A 16,692-nucleotide genomic window follows, 5' to 3' on the forward strand; every position below is an offset into this window, starting at 1 on the left:
AATATTGTGCTGTGTTTCTGAAAATTGCCAAAATAATTGTTTCTAGTTTATGCTATTTGTAATGTGTGGCTACACCATGAAAAAAATGTTAGCCCTACATGAAATTTCCGTTACCAATTAGATAATTGTTGATTAAACAGTTTGATATGGGTTTTTAAACATTCACATTACACAAATCCATTTGCCACACAAAAGAAGTTTTTCAGAATGTTTGTATCTCTCATGCTAAGTGGGGGATAACCATATTTGTCCCAAGACCAATAAAATTTGAAGTGAAATATATAGTTTTCTAGCAGACAGCACAACGCTATGTTTATTGCAATTATAAATGCATTTAACAAATCCACTTGAATGGAAGAATGTTAAAATGAATCTCTATCATGTCTTATGAATAAATTAAAATTACTAATTAGAACTCCTTACCAAAATTCAAGAAGTATATTCTAAATGCCTTATAAAATAAATCTTACTATTACTTGTTAACAAAATTTTATACCAGGTTCTCTAATTTTTGTAATGTATAGCATTTCAGCCAGTATGTAAGCATGACCTTTGCCTTGTATGCAGAATCAATCTTAGCCTTGCCTAATATTATTTAATAGCACCAAAAAATATCTGCTGTCAAATGAAAAATTGAGAGTTAGGAGTGCATATATATTAGTGAGATGCAATACTTTCATGAATACTTTACAGGGTGCAGCAGCATAACTTGCTGATTTACATGGCATTTGTCATTCAACTCAACAAATTATACCGCTCCACCCTGTGTTATGTTAATTCTTTTTTGACATTAATGCACATCGTTACGAGCATAACAAGATGGTGACTTATGAGATTTGAAAGACTTCTGAGTTATCATGACCAATTAATGGCATGGTTTTAATCATGCTTCACTTGTATCACACGATAGTTTACCTCTTAGGTGTCAAAAAAGAAACCACTATGACTTGCTTAGCATATTTTGTTTCCTGCCATAAAGGATGACTTCAAAAATTTGACAAACATTAATGAAGAATGAAATCATTAAAGAATTAAATTAAATTAAAAAGGTAACACACCTCTGAAATGGCAAATACTCAGATGGAATATGTGAAATATACACAGAAAAATTACCAAATTTTTCAAGAAAGAAAAATATAATCTAAAATAAAAGGTAAAACTAGTTGCATTTTATTTAATTATAATTACTGCCTCCTGTGGGGCAGGGTACTTGTTTGAATATATGTTTGGAAAAAGGAGTATTTAGCATAATGAAATATGTGGCAGAAAATTGTATTGAAACGTAATTGTACGTGAAAACTTTTTAGGAGGTATTTCTGATTTTAAAATTTTTTGAAATCAGAAAAATAAATTATACTCAGCAGCAGACTATCTAGTACATGTCTATGAATATTTTCAGGCATGTATTCTAAGGTTATTAGCAAAGCTTAATTTTAAACATTATTATGCTCTATCAGCTTATTAGCCATACATTTCGAAGGTAGGTTCATGATAATATATGCTCACCCTCTTCGCAGAATTTTCCCTTGTAACCACGAACACATGCACACTTCCCATTGGTGCAATGGCCATGGCCATTGCAATCAGGTGCTTCACATTCATCATGCCTGAGGCTGCACTCCTTGCCTTTCCATCCTGGGTTGCATTGGCACTCTCCATTTATATATTCGCCACGTTGACTGCAGAGCACTGGGCAAACGCCTACAAACCACCCCAAAGCACTCTCCCATTTAGCATGCATAGCAATCTCCCAGACAAGCAATCTTACTAATATTTTTTTCACATATCTATCCAACCTCTTTTTTAAAATATAAAAATAAGAGGGAATAAATGAACTCCTATTAATACGGAAAAATTTTAATATGAAATGCTCACAAGGACCAAAAGGTCATTTAACGTGATATTTCATCAGTAATATTTGAGTTGGCCTGCCAATATCAAAACTTGTTGTCTTATTAAAATTGCTAAATAATTATACATGTCATTTTAGGTATTTCATTTAGTTAAAGTAAGATGCAATATGGATCAACAAAATGAGGTTCAGAAATTTATTGCTGCAATTCAATGTACTATTTTTCAGTAATTGCCTTTATTACTCTTGACCTTTAAGAACTGTAGCATACAATATTCAAATAAGTATTTTTTTACAGATTTACTTGCAAGTACTTTATGAAAATAAATTAGGAAAATAAGGTTATTATAATCTTTATCACAATGTTTTTGCGAGTTTGTTAGCAACTTGCACATGGTGATTAAAGGGTAAAATATTATTTTAGAATAAAGATTTTATTTTGAACTAGTAGTATTTAAAAATAAAATGGGAAACTTTTAAAATATGTGCATAGAAAAACATCAGCACAATACTTTCCCTCCATTATTTTAAGATAAAATTAAGTGTTATCTTTTATTCAAGAAAGGGGGCAAAAAGTATTAAAATTTTAGTCAATTAAACTATTTATAATTGATTATAACAAATTTTTAATGTAGTTTACCATTGCTTCTGCATGATTAGATATCAACAGTATAATATCCAAATTTTTATTTGAATGAAAAGTCTTGTAAAACACATGTATAATGTGCATTTTTGAAAAATACCTATTCCAGAAATAACTGTTTTACAATTCTATTTTATTGTCAAGTGTTTAACGAATATATACTAAACAAGTCAACAAAATTATTGAGGCAAGCATTTCATTATTCATCGAGGTTTTTTGTCTCAATAGTTGACCAGCACTGGCTCTGTTTCACTGTTGCATAATAATATTAATAGCATATATGTATTGAACCAACATTATTCATTCAAGATCCCATCATGCAGATGTTAGTACACTTGGCATTTTGTATTCTGATTGTGCATAATGAAGAAGCAGGCCATGTTAGAGCATCAATGCAATGTTATAACTGCTATTTCTCATCTAAAATTTCATTTTTTTTTAGGAAATTGCTCCGAGGAAATTGGTTAATTCCAATTTCACGACAAAATGGTGTAAAATGTATGTTGGATACTTACTCTCACTGCAATCTTCTCCACCAAAACCAGGATTGCACTGGCAATGTCCAAGTAAGCATTCTCCATTGCCATTGCAGCCATTGGGGCAATTCTCTGTCATGTCCTCAGCAATCATTGCCACAAAAGTTACATCCTGTGGATCTCCATCATCATTGTAAAGGGACAGGAACCAATGACCCTGCTCCATGTAATGCGTAACTTCCTTCTTCACGTTGGCCTAATGAAATCGGAATTCAAACAGCATTAAATAACATTTATGAAAAATAAGTACTTCTAGGTATGTGTACATACAATGCTCAATGTCTGAGGATACTTTGATAGTACTTACCGATGATCCCCTTTTGTTTCTTGCCTTAAAGCCACTCAAGACTTCCAACAAATCATACTGTGTGTGGGTGGGGAGGGCATTCCTCCGAGCGTAGACTCCAATACTAGCACCCCTGGGAATGTTGTAGTCAAATTTCACATATGCCGCTTCTGACTGATAGAACTGCATATTCCAGTAACCATAAGGAGGAACTTCTTTAGACAGCTTTTGCCCCAATGATATTTGAGAGAATGTTGTTCCATCCGGAGGAAAAGTCCTAGCTGGAAATGTTTTAGCTCCTAGAAAATAACAAGAAGCGTTAGAATATTCACCCTAAAAGCCCATTCTTATCAATCAAATTACGCTGAAATATGGAACCTGAAAAATAGCCTGACCCTTCCTTGTTAATTTGGGATTAAGAGTTATAGGTGAACTTTTGACATTTTCCTGCTTGCCTTTGCAGATAATATTTTTTAATAAGAAGGCTCTCTCTTCATATAAAAGTGTTAACCTCTATTATAACAGAAAAAACTCCTTTAATTTCTTTATCAAATTTTAAATACTATGGTATTATTTTAAAACATTATGTTAACAAAAGTTAGGATAAAAATTTATTATTTATCAAGTGAAAGAAAAATACTCTTTCCATATGACAATATTTATATTACAAAAGCAATTTGAAGTTTGTTTAGCCTGATTAGAAGCTTATTATACTTTTATTCATGGGCATTAAATGAGCAAAAAACAGCTGTGCGTGATGTTAGAAGAGCAATTCTGATTTAACATCAATTGCATGTTAACTTGCACTTGGCTTGTTGTTTTCCAAACCAAAAATCAAATCCATACAGGGACATTTCAAACTGGGGTATAAAGCATCTGAAAAAAAATTTGGTCAACTGATTTTAAAAAGGCTGTGTCAGTTAGTTGGCTATTGACCCATAGTTAAAAGCTGATAATTTTCTTGTTTCGTAAGTGTGCATAATGAATGGAATAAGTTATAAGCATGGCAAGGTGATAAAACATTAACATTAATAGGCTATGCATGTACCAGGTACGCAGTAAGCTGAGTGGATGAGAAAAGTGATTAACTGTAATCATATCATTAGTACACTCATGTGAATCATGCTTCTCATGCAGTGTGCCAAGCTGTAGAACCTGCTGTTATTTCTTTTTCATGCAGAGATGGCTTAGAGAAGAAACCTCACCTTCAAGAATGAGGATTGGAGGCACTGGAGGAGGTTCACGGGTCACTGCTGACACACCTTCACAGCTTTCCTTTGTGGTAGCTGTTGCCTCTGAAGAATTGGACTCAAAAACCTCCTCAAGAGTAGAGGACGGGTTGGGGACACCTACCGTTGGCGATTCATCATCTGTGAGCACTGCAGGAGGAATACTGGGAGATGATGAGCCTTGGGATTCCTCAGGTGTTGAAAGCGTTGTCATGTTTATCGCAGAAAAATTGCTCAATTCCTTTAAGAGAGGATCATCCGCAGTCCTCTCTATTGATGGCTCAATAGAACTCTCAAGGAGCTCATTGTGACTTTCAACCCCATCACCCGAACTGTCATCATATTTGGACCCTGGCTCATGCCAGAATGTGTGGCTCCCTTCTGTTGTATTGCCTGGAAGTAATGTCCCATCTGTTTTCAGTTTAGTATCCTCAGGAACTGGGTCATCAAGGCAAGGACATGAACATTCACACTCTCCACCCCAAATGGGTCTCTCGGGTTCAGGTGTGGTGGATGTCAGTTGGGTTTTCTTAGTCACATCAGTGATTAGATCTTGTGATGCATTCTCACTAAGTCCAAGCAAGATAGAGGCAACATTCTGTGCAGGTGGACTGATATCGATGCCTGCACTGTTGCCTTCACCATCCGTGGGAACAGACACAGAAAGAACATATACAGGCTGTGAGGGGTGGTGATGACCAGGCAGGGCGTTCATGTGGTCATCCTCCGTTGCTATGGTTACATTTACAAACACTCTTTTGGAATGGCGGGAGCCATTCAGCTCAGTAGTAAGATCAAGAACATCTGTCTTTGGTAGTTTTGTTAGTGTGGATGCAGTTTTTGGGGTCATTCCGTTTGAAGCCACTTCTACATTAGGGTAATTTGACTCAGCACTACTAGGGTTCCTAATTGGACTATCTTGGGTTACTTTAGTATCATGCTTGGTGTTCACATTGATAACATGCACAAGGGGTTCAGAATGTGGTTTCAGATTGGCTACTACATGTAGACGGGAGTCATCTTTGGAAACCTCATCTGCTCCCTTGACTTCTGTTAAATTCTTGCTTTCAAAAGTGACAGCTTCAACTTTCTCCTCACTAACATCTAACTCTGCCATATGATGTGGTGGATGTGTTGAGAATACCATATCTTCATCAATGTCTTTCATACTTTCCAGCTGGTCATTCGTGTTAGCATTTGTATCTAGAAGAAGCAGATGCTCTTTGATTTCATTATTCAATTTATTGGCATCTGGACTGGTATTTGGTGTCTCCCAACTTCCAAGGATTGGCCTCTGAGTGACAAAATCTTCTTTGAAGTGATCTCTTTGAGGAATTTCCTTCTCATCCAAACCATCATGAGTTAGGTTCATGACTTTTAGGCCACTGTGAAATGCTGAATGGAGTAAGAGACTTGAACCATTGTTTTCACGATTATGATCTATTTCAGTGATATTCACTGCATCATTGAATGATTTGTGGAGACCTTTAAAATCTGCTGCCTTGTGGTCAGCACTGAGACTCTCGCCCAACCGATCCCCTTGTGTGATTCCTTCAGCATCACTACTACTCTCTGCCTCATCTGAGTCATCAATGCCTGCATCTACTTCAGATGTGCCATTACCTTCACCATTGTGAATATTTTTAGGAAATGATTCAATGGCTTTTGCCTCAACAGGACTGGACCGATCTACTTCAGTGAATTCAATCCTTTCTGTATCTGCTGCTGTCTTATCAATCGCCTCCTTGGCTAAGGAAGAAGAGTCAATTGGAATAAGATGCTCCTCCTCAAGGAAGCTGTCAGTGGCAGTGGTGGACGGCTCCTCTAGAGTTTCAGAGATCTCAGACTCATGCACTACGTGAACATTCTCATCATCATGCACAACACCAACATCTACTTTGAGTGTGTCTTTGGTACGAGGAGGAAGTTCATGCTGGTTAACATCTCTACGGATACGGGAATGGGGGAGAACAATGGTTGGGGGACTTTCTAAGGTATTTCTCAGATCTGGAGAACCGCGTAAGTATTTACCTCCTGATGGTCTTGGCCGGACAGATGTGCGGTTCACCTCTGATAACTTTGGGAATATGCTTGTGCTCTCACCAACAAGAACTGTACAAGCTTTGGCACTCTGATATGACCAAGTTAAGATATTTGTGGCTGAAAAATGGAAGAAAAGAGATGTAATGTCTCCTCACATGCTAAAAAAAAAAAGAATGGAAAACATCATATTTTGGAAAAGTTCATTCACCTGACATATAGATAACTGCTGCTGCAAGCACGACTGACAAGATGATGAACACAATTGCTGTACACTTCCATGTACACTTTCGTGCGATGCCCTTCCTGAACTGGAACCTTGACTGTGGAAAATGGCTGGAGTTTGGCCGACGGAGGTTGTTACGGACGGGGAGAACTGGCACTGGAGTCCCAAATGGCAAGGAACATCTGGGTGGAGATAGAGAGGAGTTGTGGAAACATGAGTCAATGTTTGTCTAGCTTTGAAATTTGTTGGAATTCAATGTACTTTTGTCCATGATTGAAAATGCTTACCTATCAGAATTCTTCTGGTTTTCACCTTTTGAGGGGCTACTACATGACGAGTTGGATTTATAATCCATTGGAGAGCTCTTTGGTACATCTGAAAATGAGAAGTCTAATCATCAGGCAATTAAATTTGTCCTTGGCAAAGTAGATGGACAGCAAAATCTTTTAACTTAATGCTAAGTACTATGTACAATCAGGCAGTGAAACTATCTTTAATTTCTTATGGTACATATTGTGTTTCTCAGACAGCATGTGAGCTGTTTCTCTGATGTGAAGCAGATGGTGCTAAAAATCAAATTATTAAATATGAGGAAAAACAAAGTTTTGATGCCTTACTTTTTTAACACCATAAAATAATTTGTATGAACTGCATAAGTAACAAAAAATAGACCATGCCAAACTGTCAGATTATTTATTAATTAATGAAAAATTGATGCATACAAATAAGAATACATACTACTTAGTGCATAGTCATTTAATATTTTTTGGTGAAAATTAAACATAAGAATTGTAGCACAAAATCCAACACCATGACATGAAATGGAAATGAAATTAAAAGTAATCAACTACATCATTACTTCTTTTTTCCTCACTCATATGCTTATATTTAATTAAGCAGTATTCCTTCTAGTCAAGTTTTCCAAACTCCAAAATTAATTCTTTGAAAAAATGGGAAGCTTTTTCTTAGTCCCTAATGTCACTCTACCATACTCTCATAATAAGAACATATATTGCAATTATGCTATTTCATGAACTGTCAGAACATTTCAAACACAGTAAAGTTATCTTTTGGATATTGTGTACAAGCAATTCTTATTCTAACATGCTGCTAGCTCCATTTGCTTCTCACTCTCACCAGTTGGGATGTAAACATTGCCGGAAGGGGTCCGGACTAGACATGAGGGCTCAAAATCTCCTTCTCCTGTGCTGCCAATGCCAACACCAGTGGCACTGCGTCCATTGTGGCGATTCATGGCTGGGTTCCTGGGAGGCACCTCTGGTGGCAGTGCACTGTCCAACAAGCAACCTGTAGACACAAGAGAATTCCAGAGTGAGCTTTGCAGAGGGAAAATAAAGAATGAAAGGCATTCTATGCAAAGTATAAATATAGGCAAAATCCCATTTCCTTTTGCAGAATTTTGTCAAATCAGGTTTACAATTATTAGTTTCATAACTGATTACATATTCAAAGGATTTTAATATGCAAATTCAATTCAACTCTAATACTGACAGAATTGCAGCAAAGGTTAGAAACTAATAAAACACTTTTCAGTGATGATTACCAAGGATTTAATTGGAACAGAAATAAAATGAACAATTGAACATGTAATAAAGAAATGTAAATAAAAGGAAATTCCCATTTTTTAATTTTAATATGGCGGTGATGAGATGAGAGTGGCAATAAGCCTATTTAATGAACTACCTTTGACCGTAGAACATGTTACTCCTTTTAGTGGAGACTCCTCCTTTTTTAATGAAAATTAGTGTAGACATTCAGTCATTTTACTTTCTCCAAATGTTATGCAGGGGAAATCATTGCTTTCTATTGCATTTAATCCTTCTCTGAGACCATGGAGCTGAAAGCTGAATGCCATATTTTCCTCAATACCACTAGTGAAACTAGTATCAATAGAGGACAAATCAGTAGAAACAAATATCAATAGAAACAAAATATCAATATAGTCCTCTCCATGCATTTACTATGCAGTGCTCACTCTGTGACCAGTGCTATCTTAATTTAAAAAAATATATATATATACATAAGAAATCCAGCTGGTCCAGAGGGTAACACAAGACAGCATATCAAGACATTTGCCATTTATTCCGATCCTAGCTCAAGCATCACTTGTCCTTAACACTCTGATAGTTCAACTCGTGGAAAAGCTACGAAAAGCTAAATATTGACTTTTAGGCATGAAGAACAGAAGACGTAAAACCAGTATCATTCAAAAGAAAAATTAGGAATTACGAAAATACAGAGAGAAAAACTATTTCATTTGGTCGGGTGATTTCTTCAGGTTGGTATTCGATTTTTTAATGTAAATATTTGAAAATTATGCCACAGAATGAAGTAGATTGCAACCGTCTGAATTGATTCACTTGAGAGTTTGAAAATTCACTACTGTAAATCGAGGTTCCCAAAGCACGTTAAACCACGAGCTTATTCCCCTGTCAGGAGTGATGAGCTTAAATGGGAATGTTTAAAATTTACAAGGGTAGGGAATCACTTTCGCTTCATGAGGAAGCCATAAGCGTAGCCACAGGATAACTACGCCACACAGTACGCCGTTTGTTCCACAACTGAACATCATCTATTGCTTCATGGTGGTTAGAAACAAAAATGTAAATATTGTAACTCGCTCTCTCCCAAGAGAGAGAAACACAATTATGAGTGCAATAAATATTAATATCTTGTGAAACAAGTAAACTGCCGAGGAAAGAACAGTGAATACACAAAGTTGGAATCCATAATAAGTTGACAGCCTCTGGAATACATTAAAAAAATTACCGAAGTCGATTGAAGATATAAACGGAATGCTTTCATCCTCGAATTTCAAGTATTTATCTTCCTGCTAACCAACTTCCAGTGCTATTCCATTCCCCTATTATTTTGCAGAAAAAACAAGTGGAAATTACGGCATGTGGACGGGTACGCAATTGATGAATAAATGGATTATTTCCCTCCATGGCACGAGGTATACAAATTCGTGCGATGTTCGCCGGCCTTTTTGCGTGAAAAATAAAGTCGCCATTGTTCCCCCAGTTCCTGGAAACATCATGCATTAAAGTTGATTACAAAGTCAAACAACATGTTTTTGCCTACAACGGCGGAAAAAACAACAAATTTCATTAGCGCACACTTCATACCTCTACTTAACCGTTATGTGCAAAGGAAAAACGCGAGAGGGGCAACACGTATTTACCTGGTGCGAGGCCAATAAATTAGCCTCCTGGTGTTTGTGCGGATATTTATTCAGCATTTACATCGCGGCCGGAGCGCTAGGTCGATTAAGCCGCGGGTGGGAATAAAGGCCTATAAAATCGCGAGGTCGACGGGCGAGAGCGCAGGAATTCCATTCACGAAACCTTTTACCTCCCACCCGACCTGCTTTGGCGCGAAATGGAATGCTCATTGGAGGCGGGGGTGGTTGCGCGTATGTGTGTGCGGCCGGCTCCCGAAAACTCTCTCTCTCCATCTCCCACCGCAGGGCAGGGGTGTATCCTCACCCCAATGGATGGGGAGGGGGGTGAGAAATCCTCTGGGAGGGCGGAAAGATCCGAGGAGGCACCCCTCCCCACTCCCTCCCACCTGGGCAACTAACTCTTTGCGCGCTTCTTCCCCTCTCGGCTAATGCGAGGCAGCGGGCGTAAATGGAAAAAAGTAATTAACGGAATCGCTCCCTACCCCTCTCCATCCTCCTCCAACATTCTATTTTCTCGATTCGAAAGCTAACCCCGGGGTGAGATGGAAAACGAGCGTTGGAAGAATATATTTTTCAGTTCCGTGCTCTCGAGGCATCACCCACGCAGCTGTCAGGAAGAGGAGTACCTCTGTTCGTGGCTGATCAATCAGGTCCGCGGGCGGGTCTCACTCCTCTTCGGTGGACAAAAGATAGAATTCAAATACGCAATGAGATCACTGCGTGATTCAAGCGATACACCTTCCATAATGTCACTCCGCAAAAATTGTTCCTTTGAGTTAACGAGCAATTTTTTTCTTTTTTTCGATTAAAAGCAAAATATCCGGAAACTAACAGAGCAATAAAAGTTTTGGGTCCCCTGTAAGGGGCAGGCGATGAACATCTGAATGACCTTTACCCTTGTCCCAAACACAAAATTGTCGCATCGAAGTTCTTACACTGTACAAATTTGAATGTAACACTTCGTTTCATTCACTCAAACTTTCAGTTGAAAATGCCCTACGTATGTCACTTACGTGGTTTACGCAGTTCTTTCGCTGAGAAACGAACGACCAAAAAAATCATCTGTACAGAGAATTGAGGTTTATATAAAATATTTTGCAGACTATTGAAAGATTTTCACTTAGGACGGCGATTATTTTGGCGCCATATTTTCTGCCACGCTGGATTATATACACATTATTATCAAATGCAACAATTCATACGAAATTATTATTTGCCCAAGCTTAAAATGTTAATATTACGGATATCTGGATGTTTTTTTCGAAATTCACCCTGCACTCTAGAATTTCCTATGCATTTTTTTATATACCTTATTCTTGAATATTACCTAAAATTTGAAAATGTTTGAGGATTATAATATTTTTGATGAGTACGGCCTTAAGCGTTTTTATTTAAACGTCGCCCATAATTAGTTCCGGATTTTGCGAAGGATCGGCACAAGCATGTGTTTGATTCGTACGCTCACGGGCTACTAAATAATGGCCGACGGCACGCGTGGATCTGCTAGACCAAAAACTCCGAAGATCCAAAACAAAACTTGAGCATACTCAACTAAACTGGCAACGTTACGGACGGCGGAGTCGATGGAAGACCGGACGATTCTTGTGGATTCGTACGCATTGGATGACAAATTCCCCGCGAATGCAAGCACGGGGTCTTTGTTATGAGAAGGATTGAGTGCGGGAGACTTCGTTGGGGATTCGATGGAAGGGATTTCGTTGGGTGATTCGGGGTCGAGGGTGAAGGGGGTCGTGGAGTGAGGGCACGGACGGGGAGGAGGGGGAAGGTTTGTGTGAGTGTGTGTGGCGAAGTGGTGTTGGGAAAGGAGGTGTTATGAGGGCGCGCGTTGAGTTGTAGTGGCTCCGCGGTTGTCCCACCAGATATTGATTTATCCCGCAAAAGCCCGATTAACGATTTGCCTCCCTCCCCTTTTTCCTCCTCCTTCCCCGGACCCCACCCCTCACGACTTCCCAAACGGTCGAGGGTTGCCGGAACTCGACCCCGAACCTTTCCCCCGTACCACACCAACCCCCAACCCTTTTCTCCAAAAACCTCACTATTTATCCACCCACCATCCTGCCATAAGGTCTCCTCAGCTTCCGACTACATTTTGTGTGATTCCTCGGAATTCCATCCCTCTTCCGCCTCCCTGTCTTCGTCGGCCCTTTCCTCCCCAGTGTGCAATCCGCGGTGGGCGCATCGCGCCGCTGTTCAAGTGGGGGGGGGTGTAAAGAGGTGGCAGGGGTTCGAGTTGCGGGGTGTTGCATTCCGATCTACTCTCTCTCTCTCTCCCACCCCCTAGTGGTCGCGGCTTGACATCCTCGTCCTAATGATCGGGATGGAATTTAAAAATAATTTCGATTCCGCTACCTGGCGGGGATCGCCGGGCGTAGGGGTGAGGATGGAAGAAGGACGCGGGGGCGGGGGAAGGTTGGAGTGGCATGGTAAACAGACGAGCTGGGAGGGTGAGACGGGGAGACGGTGACCGCCGGGAGACGTCTCATTAGACAGCGCGAGGGGAATGCTCGAAAGCGGGCTCAGTTGAAAGTGCAAACGTTGGCAGACTAATTTTACTTCCTCCACGCAAAGAATAGATGAGAGTATAATGGTAGAATTCACATCGCGATATCAAAGGATATAACGTTTTCATATTTCCCGAAAAACCTGTAAAAAAAACAAAAGCGTTATTGGGGTAATAACCTATACATCCATGCGTATTTTTCTGTATTTGTATGAGTGTGATTGTTTGGGCATATTAATTCAAGAAATATCATTATTTAAGCAAAACATAATTTTATATTTTTACTTAACACCAGAAATTGTTTCATATTGGCCGAAATCAACCCTCCGTGCGCGAAAATTACCGTTTTTACCGTTTAATTACCGTTTTTCTCTCTTAAAACTTCAGTATCTTTAATGGTACTTAACTCAAAATCGTAAGCAAAAATTTTTCATCTTTTCTGCGAGACAGTTTATTCCTTAAAACTAACCATTTTGAAAATAATTTTTAAACATATGCACATTCTACTGATGTAGAAAATCATACACTTGCTTTATGCATTTCGATTTTGTGGCATACAGAGTGATGCATTGGTAGAGCGTTCGGGCTCTGATTCGTTAGTCTCAAGCGTTGAGATTGTTATGAATAACAGCTCTGTAAAAAACTAAACATTAATATTGAAAAGAAATACCAGCAAAAGATAGAAAAACCTCTAATTCGATCAAAAGCATGAACTATTACACAGTACCCTTATAACATTAGCATGGAGGCCGGAGCATTTATGGAGGAAGAATCCATGAGGTAAATTTGCCATCATTCAAAAAGCATGGTGATATTTCAAATTTCATTGTGTCATCCTCGTACTTCATATTAGCTCTGAATACTAATTCGTTCCGGCAATGCATTTTTCTTGAAATCAATCCACACAAAATGTTTGAAATCCTTAATTTATATTAGCACTTCAGTCAGCTGAGTGTCATGGGTACTGGTTTATTTATTTTCACAGATGTTTACTCAAACCACTCAGCCATATCTTTCTGTTATCTTTGTTCATGATTCGACACCCGGATTAGTTTTCATAATCGAATGACATAATACCATTAGGTACACGATGACCATTCAGCGGTATGGTGCCATTGATCAAATGCACGGTAGCAGCACTTAATTATCCTCCATATATGAATCATTCTAATTAACGGGATTAGAAATTCCGTCGAATAGACAACCAATTATGCTACATTAAGTTTTCCAAAGCACTCGTGAGGTAAGATATTCAAGAACAAATGAGCGATACAAATTTTCCTTGCACAGTTAATCCTGACTAGACAGGGTTACGATTAGATGAATTACTTTTCGACGCTTGTCTTCACGCTGTCAAAGCCAAGCGGCCTCAGGAGTACATAAATTACTTTGACATGACTGGGCGCCTCTTGATTACTCGTTCTTCAAAGATGGATCTCCACGTTATAGCCCTGCTGCTCATAAAAATAACACCTAATGTATCTACGTCACAGTTTTATCTCTAGTAAAAAAAATAACTGCGTCCTCATTTATAAGTCGAGCCCTGCCTATCAGAAGTTTACGCCGTCCCGCACCGTTTTATTCTTGCTAATTTAACGATTTTCGGAGACGTTACGACGGCGATATAAATTTTGATATCATCGGCTCAGGAGTTGAGCTGGGCGCGTAAATGTATCAGCGGACTACATTCCGTGTAAAGCAATAATCGCCTTGAAAGGCGAGACAAATAAAACATTCCCCCCCCCCATTCATTGAGCACCCTACACTGCTCTTTCCCCAAAATGTTTCTTTTTTTTCACTTTCGGTACCAGCATCACGTCTCCCTTTTAATCCAGTCCCAAATCCCTCTTTACACGTCCGGGGCGTAATCCTTTTTGTCGAATACAACGTTTTTTCGGGCTTCGTGAATTAGTCCTCTCCCCAACCCTCTTCCTCACCGCCAATTTCTCCACGTCACGGGAATCATCTTTATATCCCTCCCCACCCGCCGCTCTCTCCTCCTCTCCCATCCCTTCGACCCCCTCACCCTCCCCCGAGAGGCCATGATTCATCCGCCTCGCATTATAAACACCTCTCATCGTCTCTCCATTAAGGATAGGCCGTTTGGGATGGCATGGGTGGTGGGATGAGGGAGGGGGGAAGGGGAGGGTGTCGCATCAATGATCGTTAAAGCCTTAAAATGGCGATCAATTAAGTCCATGCCGTCGAGACGCGAGAGGGGAAGGGATTGGTTGTGGAGGGGGGATGAGGGTTTCCCCATGCCCCATGTATCGGTTTAAAGCGGGAGCGGGGCGAATATTAGCCGCCGCCGGGCCACCAGGGCGAGAGACGACACTTATTGCCTTCGCCCTCGAAAACCTATCGATGGACGACGGGGCGAATTACAGAGGCTGCAGACTCTCAACGAGAGATAGTCGATTTATTCGCCGGCGCGCCGTCCTCTACCTCGACTACCACCCCTTTGCCCTCCGCCAAATCCCTCGCCGCGAGCCGCTGTGACTCTCCTCCACTCCATTAGGGGTGGAAATTAAAATGAACGGTGGCGTAGGGGGAGGAAAAAAATGAGGCGGGCCATCGTGATCGATCTCCAACAGCATCACGACGCCGACTATCACTGTCCCTCAACCGTCGTCTTCGGCGATCACCGATGAACGAACGAAGTCGACATTATTGGGCGCATTCTTTTTTTGCATCATACCCTTTCCCTTCTCATGCAAACCTTCATAATAATTTTCACTGAGGCAGGGGCGTCATCTAATGGACAGCAAATTTAAACGCGGGTGGGTCGTAACAGGTGGTGATACTCAATTTGCGAGCAGGTTACCGAGATCCTCATCTCACGAACACCCGGCATAAAAGTGACAACGATTTACGACTTCTCTTTTCAGATTTTCACTCGTAACCGGATCTAAAACTATGAAACAATTTTCCTTTACTTTCTCCGCCGAATTCTCTGGTCTGCGCATTGGATATTAATTTTACAGCATTAATTCAAATTGGTAACGTTCAGCTCAACGCACATGAACAAGTTTTTGTTTTTAAAGGTTTTTACACCATCGCAAATTATTTCGTGCGCTATATCTACTGTTGCAAGGGTTATGCGTCAGCACAATCAAACTCTTGGAAACCACCGCCGCGACCACCGGCTAATCAGTCCGGGGACTGATACCGGGAGAACGTTGTGAGTCAGGAGCGGAGTCACGAGTGATTCCCCCGGCCCTGCCGTGCGTCACAAGAGAGACTACCCTTTGTACCCTGAGCTCCGATAAAAGGGTGACCATCCTCGGCAGACGGGTGGCCCGCCAGTGTAATCCTGATCGCCCATAACCTCGGACCAGCCGTGCTCCGCTCGGAATTCGGTCCACGCCCGCTCCCTATCCCCGCTTCCCCGGACCAGCCTCGCTACGTAAGGGTTCGGTCCCTTCCTCACCGATACCACCAGACCAGCTCGCTCGAGTTACCGGTCTACATCCCATCCCCCGGCCGGTTCCTTCCGACGACTCGACGCCGACGACGCCTCTGGTCACCCTTCAGCCCGGTCAATCCTCTTGTCCTCCTGTAAGTACCTACCCAAGTCTTCCCTTCACTTCCTACTCTCTCGCGGCATTGTCTCATGAGCTGTGTACCGCCATACTGTCAAACCTTCTGTTACGCACATAAAAATACCCGTACCGAAGACCGCTCTTGTTATTTAATTAATACCCTCAACCCTTGTTGTCGCGGATTCGGAGCGCTGCGACATCAACTGGTGTCAGGTGTGGGGTTGACGGTGTAAGTTTAGCTCCGAAACCTTTTCATTTGAACAGCCATTAAATCCTTTAATCGAGAGCGGTCAATAGCACTTGTTCAAAGTATTCATATCTTGCCTTAACCTATTTTGTGAAGCCTTGATTGGTTATCTCTTTATTATTTATTTTGTGCTATACGTTATATAATTTCTTGCCATGGCCTGGCTGAGCAGTTTTCCCCCATTCCCGTCTATGTCTCCTGTGGAAGCGTCCCCCCGAGTAAATCAAACTTTAATTGAAATGGACCCTTGCGTAAATACAATAACTCCATCCGCAAATGGCTCTTGTAACGAGGCAAGAGTCACTCCTCACCCGCCAGCCTTAGGTGCGCACGTTTACTTCGTGCCTTGTTTTAGCGGAGAAGAC

At 40.5% G+C, this 16,692-nt stretch overlaps 1 protein-coding gene across 4 annotated transcripts in view; it reads right to left on the bottom strand.

Annotated features, from left to right (window-relative positions):
• The window catches only part of Ten-m (teneurin transmembrane protein Ten-m), a 301,736-nt gene that overhangs the window by 15,002 nt on the left and 270,042 nt on the right, over positions 1-16,692 (bottom strand). For 2 of the 4 annotated variants that reach the window (XM_071597033.1, XM_071597031.1), the window contains exons 2-8: positions 7,950-8,120; positions 7,100-7,187; positions 6,798-6,994; positions 6,578-6,706; positions 3,339-3,616; positions 3,011-3,227; positions 1,507-1,701 (exon numbers count right to left, since the gene is read on the bottom strand). In XM_071597033.1, coding sequence (XP_071453134.1) covers positions 1,507-1,701; positions 3,011-3,227; positions 3,339-3,616; positions 6,578-6,706; positions 6,798-6,994; positions 7,100-7,187; positions 7,950-8,120 — 1,275 coding nt within the window. Of the gene's footprint in view, positions 1-1,506; positions 1,702-3,010; positions 3,228-3,338; positions 3,617-6,577; positions 6,707-6,797; positions 6,995-7,099; positions 7,203-7,949; positions 8,121-16,692 lie in introns of all 4 variants that reach the window. The other 2 variants (XM_071597032.1, XM_071597030.1) reach the window with 1 other exon arrangement.

This window comes from Hetaerina americana, unplaced genomic scaffold (genome assembly GCF_022747635.1).
Source record: "Hetaerina americana unplaced genomic scaffold, ioHetAmer1.1.p SCAF_8, whole genome shotgun sequence".
In the NCBI taxonomy this organism is placed as follows: domain Eukaryota; kingdom Metazoa; phylum Arthropoda; class Insecta; order Odonata; family Calopterygidae; genus Hetaerina; species Hetaerina americana.